The 10,000-nt window shown below is 42.2% G+C and overlaps 1 protein-coding gene across 1 annotated transcript in view; it reads right to left on the minus strand.

Moving 5' to 3' along the window:
• LOC135100905 (nucleoporin 88-like) overlaps nucleotides 1-10,000 on the minus strand; it is a 40,573-nt gene that overhangs the window by 16,717 nt on the left and 13,856 nt on the right. The window contains exons 2-4 of the mRNA XM_064004469.1: nucleotides 5,805-5,974; nucleotides 5,541-5,666; nucleotides 396-597 (exon numbers count right to left, since the gene is read on the minus strand). Of these exons, the coding sequence (XP_063860539.1) occupies nucleotides 396-597; nucleotides 5,541-5,666; nucleotides 5,805-5,974 (498 nt within the window). The remainder of the gene's footprint in view (nucleotides 1-395; nucleotides 598-5,540; nucleotides 5,667-5,804; nucleotides 5,975-10,000) is intronic.

The following is a 10,000-nucleotide window of genomic DNA, read 5'->3' on the forward strand; positions in this document are numbered from 1 at the left end:
ATCATATTTAACTTATTTCAAAGATTGAACTACTGTCTTACCCTCTGTGTCTCTCCCCCAAATATATAAAAACAAAGAAAATTTTTATAGGCACTATAAATTAGTAATAAATGGCTGCTTTTGCTACTTCTTGTAGTATTTGAAATCAAATAACTTTGTTCGAAAACTGAATTATGGAACATCAACCGAAGCAATTAGGAGTCAAAAAATTTTGTTCAAAAACCAAATTGTTCAGTAACTGAGGTTCCCCTGTATATATATATATATATATATATATATATATATATATATATATATATATATATATATATATATATATATATATATATATATATATATATATATATATATATATATATATATATATATATATATATATATATATATATACTCACCATGTAGCTGAAGCTGTGATTGGATACAGGATTGCCAGAGACACATTTCACAGGTTCAAAGGGAACACCAAAGTCGAATGCAATTGCATCCTCTCCAAGGGCAGAGTTGCAAGTGATGCTGGAGCTATTGATGACACCAACCTCACCTGGTCCAATAGCAATTGTTTGTTCAGGAATTTCAGTTGATGACAGACTGTAAATTCTGCATAAAGAAAATAAATAAGAATGTAACAGATTCTATTTCTTGAATAACTTCAGATATGTGTCAACATATTTCATGAATTATTCATGCCTATATTAACTACAGTGGGTAAAGGGAAGCTTAAAATTTCCTTATTTATCAATATATGTATTAAGGAAATATTAATAGAGAGAGAGAGAGAGAGAGAGAGAGAGAGAGAGAGAGAGAGAGAGAGAGAGAGAGAGAGAGAGAGAGAGAGAGAGAGAGAGAGAGAGAGAGAGAGAGAGAGAGAGAGAGAGAGAGAGAGAGAGAGAGAGAGAGAGAGAGAGAGAGAGAGAGAGAGAGAGAGAGAGAGGGGCTGGGGATGAGACTTAGATGCATCCTGATTATGTATGTACTCAGCCTGAAAATTTTAGAATGATATTTATTCAAGCAGTCACTAACGTTCCCCACATAAATTTCTGTATTTCCCCTCGTCCATTCAATCCAAGTCTTACCTAGTATTTTTTTTTTTTTTTTATGTAGGAAGGATACTGGCCAAGGGCAACAAAAATCTAATAAAAAAAAATGCCCACTGAAATGCCAGTCCCATAAAAGGGTCAAAGCAGTGGTCAAAAATTGGTGGATAAGTGTCTTGAAACCTCCCTCTTGAAGGAATTCAAGTCATAGGAAGGTGGAAATACAGAAGAAGGCAGGGAGTTCCAGAGTTTACCAGAGAAAGGGATGAATGATTGAGAATACTGGTTAACTCTTGCGTTAGAGAGGTGGACAGAATAGGGGTGAGAGAAAGAAGAAAGTCTTGTGCAGTGAGGCCACGGAAGGAGGGGAGGCATGCAGTTAGCAAGATCAGAAGAGCAGTTGGCATGAAAATAGCGGTAGAAGACAGCTAGATATGCAACACTGCGGCGGTGAGAGAGGGGCTGAAGACAGTCAGTTAGAGGAGAGGAGTTGATGAGACAAAAAGCTTTTGATTCCACCCTGTCTAGAAGAGCAGTATGAGTGGAACCCCCCCAGACATGTGAAGCATACTCCATACATGGACGGATAAGGCCCTTGTACAGAGTTAGCAGCTGGGGGGGTGAGAAAAACTGGCGGAGACGTCTCAGAACACCTAACTTCATAGAAGCTGTTTTAGCTAGAGATGAGATGTGAAGTTTCCAGTTCAGATTATAAGTAAAGGACAGACCGAGGATGTTCAGTGTAGAAGAGGGGGACAGTTGAGTGTCATTGAAGAAGAGGGGATAGTTGTCTGGAAGATTGTGTCGAGCTGATAGATGGAGGAATTGAGTTTTTGAGGCATTGAACAATACCAAGTTTGCTCTGCCCCAATCAGAAATTTTAGAAAGATCAGAAGTCAGGCGTTCTGTGGCTTCCCTGCGTGATATGTTTACCTCCTGAAGGGTTGGACGTCTATGAAAAGACGTGGAAAAGTGCAGGGTGGTATCATCAGCATAGGAGTGGATAGGACAAGAAGTTTGGTTTAGAAGATCATTAATGAATAATAAGAAGAGAGTGGGTGACAGGACAGAACCCTGAGGAACACCACTGTTAATAGATTTAGGAGAACAGTGACCGTCTACCACAGCAGCAATAGAACGGTCAGAAAGGAAACTTGAGATGAAGTTACAGAGAGAAGGATAGAAACTGTAGGAGGGTAGTTTTGAAATCAAAGCTTTGTGCCAGACTCTATCAAAGGCTTTTGATATGTCCAAGGCAACAGCAAAAGTTTCACCAAAGTCTCTAAAAGAGGATGACCAAGACTCAGTAAGGAAAGCCAGAAGATCACCAATAGAGCGGCCTTGACGGAACCCATACTGGCGATCAGACAGAAGGTTGTGAAGTGATAGATGTTTAAGAATCTTCCTGTTGAGGATAGATTCAAAAACTTTAGATAAGCAGGAAATTAAAGCAATAGGACGGTAGTTTGAGGGATTAGAGCGGTCACCCTTTTTAGGAACAGGTTGAATGTAGGCAAACTTCCAGCAAGAAGGAAAGGTAGATGTTGACAGACAGAGCTGAAAGAGTTTGACTAGGCAAGGTGCAAGCACGGAGGCACAGTTTCGGAAAACAATAGGAGGGACCCCATCAGGTCCATAAGCCTTCCGAGGGTTTAGACCAGCGAGGGCATGAAAAACATCATTACGAAGAATTTTAATACGTGGCATGAAGTAGTCAGAGGGTGGAGGAGAGGGAGGAACAAGCCCAGAATCGTCCAAGGTAGAGTTTTTAGCAAAGGTTTGAGCAAAGAGTTCAGCTTTAGAAATAGATGTGATAGCAGTGGTGCCATCTGGTTGAAGTAGAGGAGGGAAAGAAGAAGAAGCAAAGTTATTGGAGATATTTTTGGCTAGATGCCAGAAATCACGAGGGGAGTTAGATCTTGAATGGTTTTGACATTTTCTGTTAATGAAGGAGTTTTTGGCTAGTTGGAGAACAGACTTGGCATGGTTCCGGGCAGAAATATAAAGTGCATGAGATTCTGGTGATGGAAGGCTTAAGTACCTTTTGTGGGCCACCTCTCTATCATGTATAGCACGAGAACAAGCAGTGTTAAACCAAGGTTTAGAAGGTTTAGGACGAGAAAAAGAGTGAGGAATGTACGCCTCCATGCCAGACACTATCACCTCTGTTATGCGCTCAGCACACAAAGACGGGTCTCTGACACGGAAGCAGTAGTCATTCCAAGGAAAATCAGCAAAATACCTCCTCAGGTCCCCCCAACTAGCAGAGGCAAAACGCCAGAGGCACCTTCGCTTAGGGGGATCCTGAGGAGGGATTGGAGTGATAGGACAAGATAAAGATATGAGATTGTGATCGGAGGAGCCCAACGGAGAAGAAAGGGTGACAGCATAAGCAGAAGGATTAGAGGTCAGGAAAAGGTCAAGAATGTTGGGCGTATCTCCAAGACGGTCAGGAATACGAGTAGGGTGTTGCACCAATTGCTCTAGGTCATGGAGGATAGCAAAATTGTAGGCTAGTTCACCAGGATGGTCAGTGAAGGGAGAGGAAAGCCAAAGCTGGTGGTGAACATTGAAGTCTCCAAGAATGGAGATCTCTGCAAAAGGGAAGAGGGTCAGAATGTGCTCCACTTTGGAAGTTAAGTAGTCAAAGAATTTCTTATAGTCAGAGGAGTTAGGAGAGAGGTATACAGCACAGATAAATTTAGTATGAGAATGACTCTGTAGTCGTAGCCAGATGGTGGAAAACTCGGAAGATTCAAGAGCGTGGGCACGAGAGCAGGTTAAGTCATTGCGCACATAAATGCAGCATCCAGCTTTGGATCGAAAATGAGGATAGAGAAAGTAGGAGGGAACAGAAAAGGGGCTACTGTCAGTTGCCTCAGACACCTGAGTTTCAGTGAGGAAAAGAAGATGAGGTTTAGAAGAGGAGAGGTGGTGTTCTACAGATTGAAAATTAGATCTTAGACCGCGAATGTTGCAGAAGTTAATGAAGAAAAAGTTGAGGGGGGTGTCAAGACACTTAGGGTTGTCGACAGAAAGGCAGTCCAACCTGGGGACATTTATGGTCCCCTCCCCAGATGGGGACTCTGAGGCTGGTGTAGGAGTCGCCATGATTTTAAAATTTTTGAGTAAAGGGTGTGTGTGTTATTAGGTGCTTGTAGTTTTGTGTGGAGGAAGAGAGTTGTCTTTAGAGGGCAGGCTGTGACTACCCCCTTGTGTTGTGAGACACAAAGGGAAACGTTCAGTGAGGTCACAGCTGGGTTTAATGATAAGTTCACAGCACCCCCTGAACAGTGCTTTAGACCTCACTGGGAGTAATTATCGTTTCGGCAGGTGTCTACTGCCTCCTCCATCAAGAAGAGTTGCTCTTAACAACAAAGTAATCAGTATTCATCTAGCCCCCTTGTTTGATCATTAGAATTTTCAGAAGTAAAGTGTTTTGTTTGTGTAAAGACAGCTTGGGGAGCAGAGTGTGGGTGGATGTATGTATGTATGTGTGTGTGTTGCCACACCTAGGAGTCTCCACAGTAATCTGCCAGAGAGGGGAGTTGTGTATAACACACTCCATACCCAGGAAAGTAACTTCTCAGCTCCACGTGTGTGCAGGGCGAGCTCTTGTACAGTGAGCGGTGAATGACCCTCCTGTGTGTTTGTGGGCACTCATCTGTAGTCGTTTCCCATGTCTCTTGTTAGTGAGCTTGTTTTGTCTTAAATGGTACTGTTGGCTGATGCTATTCAGCTGCAGATGACTTAAGTAATCAGCTGTGTAGTGAACTTTACTCCTTCCTCAGGTTCTAACAAGGCCTGCCATCCAGAAGGCAGTAAATGACACTACTTGGCTTGATGTTATAACACACTGTTGGACAGTGAGTGGATTTGTTACTGAGGGCGGATATCCAGCGAGGTGTTATACCTCGACCATATACGTGCTACTGCATGTTATAACTGTTTTTCCTAGACATGGTTGTTGATCCTTTCACAGTTGTGGGTGTTAAGTGTTGCTAGAGTATTTCCCATGTCTGTAGGTGGGTAAAACAGACTGGCGACCTCAATTAGTGTAACTTGGTGTTATGACCTGTTGTAAAAAGGATGAAGGAGTCACAAGGGACCCCATATACCCGTATTTGAGGCCTGCACTGAGTCCACGTAGGAGGTGGTTCAGTGAACCTAGTCCAGGTGCAGCACCTTTGTGAAGGGGCTGGGAATTGTAGTCATAACAGTATACATAATTCAGTCCTTTGTTCTGTCAAATCTTTAATTAACACTACTTCCATTGGACTGGTGTACCTCAAAACCTGAGCTACTCTAATAATTCACATGCAATTCACTTGATTGACTGGCTAGAATACTAGGGTATTCAACCAGGTGAGTAAACCATACGAGTAAAGCATATATTCCATTATTACTCTAATAACAACCTTTCCATCCCTTTGTCTTATGCAAGTATACATCTTATAATCCATCTTTTCTTAAACAAAGTATAACATGCAATAACATGTAACCAACCTGAGACAATTATCTGATGAAAGAATAACTATGTGGATGTTCTCAAGGGAACCTGGGTGCCACGCAGCACTCACCACTTCCAGCTTTGGATGGCAGGTGAGGAAGTGTTCTGCAACATACTCCACTCTAGGGAAAATAATGAACAATGCAGTGAATATCAATAAATAATGACAATGAAAACAAAGGCCTCTCCTAAAAAAAAACACAATATTAATCTCAACTTTTCAGTGAAAATATATTTGGACACACAGTATGATAACCTACTTGCAGGTGATTGCTTCCTTGCCATGGTCAAACAAGGGGGGAGTGCCTGAGCGCAGGGGTAGATACACAACAACCACACCTCGACTACCAGCCAAAGCCAGACAGCTTCTATTCCTGTTCCTCAGCAGCTGCTCAACCTCCCAAACTGGAGGTCGGGAAAGAGCTAATGTCTGTGGGAAGAAAATACAATTTTTTTTTATATAGGAGGGACACTGGCTTCCCCCCCCCAAAAAAAAAAGTAAATAAATAAATAGATAAATAAATAGAATAAAATAAAATAAATAAATAATTAATACATAAATAAAATAAATAAATGAATAAAAATAAAATAAAACAAAATAAAATAAAATAAAAAAACATATAAAAAATAAATAAATAAAATAAATAAAAAAATAAGGCCCACTTGAGATGCTAGTCCCAAAATAGGATCCAAAGCAGCAGTCAAAAAATGAAGGATAAGTGCCTTGAAACTTCTCTCTTGAAGGAATTCAGATCATAGGAAGGCAGAAATACAGAAGCAGGCAGGGAGTTCCAGTTTATCAGAGAAAAGAATGAATGAGTGAGAATAGTGGTCAACTCTTGCATTAGAGAGGTGGACAGAATAGGGGTGAGAGAAAGAAGAAAGCTTGTGTAGTGAGGCTGTGGGAGGAGGGGAGGCATGCAGTTAGCAAGATCAGGAGAGCAGTTAGCATTTTTTTGATGTAGGAGGGACATCAGCCAAGGGCAACAAAAATCCAATTAAAAAAAAAGCCCACTGAGATGCCCGGTCCCTAAACAGGATCTGGAATGGTAGTTAAAAATTGAAGGATGAGTGTCTTGAAACCTCTCTTTTAAAGGAATTCAAGTCATTAGAAGGTGGAAATACAAAAGAAAGCAGGGAGTTTCAGAGTTTACCAGAGAAAGGGATGAATGATTGAGAATACTGGTTAACCCTTACATTTAGAGAGGTGGACAGAATAAGGGTGAGAGAAAGAAGAAAGTCCTGTGCAGTGAGGCTGTGGGAGGAGGGAAGGCATGCAGTTAGTAAGATCAGAAGAGCATAAAAATAGCAGTAGAAGATAGCAAGAGATGCAACATTGCAGCGATGAGAAAGAGGCTGAAGACAGTCAGCTAAGGGTAAGACAGGCAGGCGTGAGGCGCCGAGGGCCAGCAGGAATGAAGCCTGGAGGGACAGATTCCTTTGTGCCGCCACCAAGTTAGAGTGTGACTACTCCAGGAAAGATCAGACCTCTATAATACAGACGCAGGTGTTGCTTGATGACAGGCCTCCTTAAGACCCCAAACACGTGAGTTCCACATCTGTATTACGAAGGGTTGATTGCCCTAATTAACATAATCCATAGGTAATTAGTGATGCATTATGTTGATACAGTATATAATGGTTAGTAATGCTACACATGTCTTATGTTTATTATGTATGTCTTCAGGTTTGACCAAATGCAATAAACGATTCACGTCACTGTGTGGGTCTAAAATCCTTTAGTTGCTTCCGGGCAGCTACAGTCAAACATGAGGTCTTTTGTGAACGTCCAGCGAGCAACACCACCCAAGGGGAGATGCTGGCGGGCCTCCAGAAGGGACTGATGCTCCTCGTCCTCCCAGAAGATGGAGCGGAGAGGTAGTGCGCGGGGCAGGCATCCTCCCCAGGCCAGATCACTGAGTGTGCGTTCGTGTGTGCGTGTGCCGTGGATGGGTGAGCAGTGGGCGAGGCCCATCCGTCCTGCCTTGAGGGTGGGCAGCAAGTGTGTGTGCATGTGTGCGTTGCCAAGGGCAGGTGCGCAGTGCGCAGGGCACTTCCATCCTGCCTCGGGGGCAGACAGCGAGTGTGTGTTCATGAGTGTGTTACTGAGGGGGGGCGCGCAGTGTGTGGGGCACCTCCGTCCTACCTCAGGGGCGGGCAGTGAGTATGTGTCTGTGTGTGCGTTACCTGGATAGGAGACTGGCATGGTGCCTTCGTTCCGGGTGGCCGGGGGTGTCCAGCGCACGTGGCTCAGCCAGAAAGGGAGAGAGGTAATTTGCGCATGTGTGTGTGTGTGTGTGTGTGTGTGTGTGTGTGTGTGTGTGTGTGTGTGTGTGTGTGTGTGTGTGTGTGTGTGTGTGTGTGTGTGTGTGTGTATTTATCTAGTTGTGCTTTATGGGAAAAGAGCTATGCTTGTGCTGTCCCATCTCCATATCTTTTAATATCCAACTTAGCCTTGAATCGATGTATACTTTCTGCATTTACTATTTCCTCATCCAGACTGTTCCATACATCAATACTTCTATATGGGAAACTATACTTTTTGACGTCTCTTCTACAAGCACTCCTCTTCAGCCTCTTTCCATGTCCTCTAGTGTCACGTATATCCCAGACCATTAAGTTGCTCCGGTTCACCTCCTCTACTCCCTCATATGCTTTATATATTGCAATCAAGTCTCCCCTTTCTCTCCTCTTTTCCAACATTGGTAGATGCATCCTTTCCAGTCTCTCTTCATATGACAAGTCCCTGATACTTGGTACCATCTTTGTAGCTGCTCTCTGAACTCTCTCCAACTTCCTTATATCCTTTTTCTTATATGGCGACCACACTGCTGCTGCATATTCTAGTCTAGGTCTTATCAGCGACACGATCATCTTCCTGACCATCTCTTCATCCATATATGCAAAGGCCTCCCTTATTCTTCTCAACAAGTTATAGGTTTCTCCTGTAATTTTGCTAATGTGTCTCTCTGGGGTCAGGTTCCCAGTCACTGTAACACCGAGATCCTTTTCCTCTTCTGCTCCACTCAACCTTACACCATTCAACACAATTTCCTTTTACTCTTCTTGTACTTTTTCCAAATTCTATTACTTTATACTTCTTTAAATTAAATTCCATTTCCCATCTATAACTCCACTCTGATATCTTGTTCAGGTCTTCTTGTAACGTTCCACAGTCCTCTGCACTCTCAACTTTCTTCAGTAACTTTGCATCATCTGCAAAAAGGCTCATGTAGCTGTTCACACTCTCCGTCATATCATTTATATAGACTGCAAACATGATTGGTGCAAGTACTGAGCCTTGGGGTACTCCACTTATGACTTCCCTCCATGATGATTTTTTTATCTTTTACCACCATTCTCATTTCTCTGTCTGTCAAGAAATTTTCCATCCATCTCAGCAGGCCCCCCCTTAGCCCACCATTATGCTTCAACTTCCACAACAATTTCCTGTGTGGCACTTTATCAAAGGCCTTCTTCAGGTCTAAATAAACACAATCCATCTCTTTCTTGCATTATATCCACCACTCTAGAATAAAAACTCAGGAAGTTTGTAACACACGATCTCCCTTTCCCAAATCCAAATTGTTGATTTATTATCACTTCATTTCCTTCTAGGTACTGCATCCATTTATCCTTCACCAATCTTTCACACATTTTGCACACCACACTTGTTAGAAACACAGGTCTATAGTTTAAGGGCTCCTCTTTACTACCACCTTTGTAGATTGGTACTATATTGGCTCTCTTCCATTCAATTGGGACTCTACTTTCAATTAGGGAGCTCTCAATAATATTATGTATTATCCATGTCAACTGCTGATTGCACTCTTTTAGTATCCATCCTGACACTCCTAATGTCTAGTCCCTCCATCTGTTTCTGGACATCCTCTTCAGTCACTTGGATTTCCCCCAGACCCATTTCTTCACTCATCTCACTCTGCCACACAAATGTTTTCTTTTTTGTGAATACTGATTGAAAACTCCAGTTCATTATCTCTGCCAATTCAGCTGGATCCTCACACATTTGACCATTCCCGTTCAATCTGCCTATTCCTTCTCTATTTTTCATTTTGTTGTTCACATATCTGAAGAATAGTTTTGGTTCCTCTTTGCATTTGTTCATAACATCTTTCTCATAATTTTCCTTTCTTCTCTAATAACTCTTACATATTCATTTCCTGTAGTTGTGTAGTTTTGCCATACCTCCTGCGTATTTTTCCTCCACCATCTATTCCATGCCGTTTCCCTCTCCTCCCTAGCTATTTCACATCTTCTATGATACCATTCATTGTTATATCTTCTCTTTGTCTCTACTTTTGGTACGTATCTTTTGACTCCCTCTTCATAGATACTGATGAAAGCTTCCCACTTCTTTTGCACATTACTTGCTGTGATAAGTGTACTCCAGTCCACTTCAAATTATCTCCTCATTTGTTCAAAATTTGACTTACCA

Source organism: Scylla paramamosain, chromosome 1, assembly GCF_035594125.1.
Source record: "Scylla paramamosain isolate STU-SP2022 chromosome 1, ASM3559412v1, whole genome shotgun sequence".
NCBI lineage: Eukaryota > Metazoa > Arthropoda > Malacostraca > Decapoda > Portunidae > Scylla > Scylla paramamosain.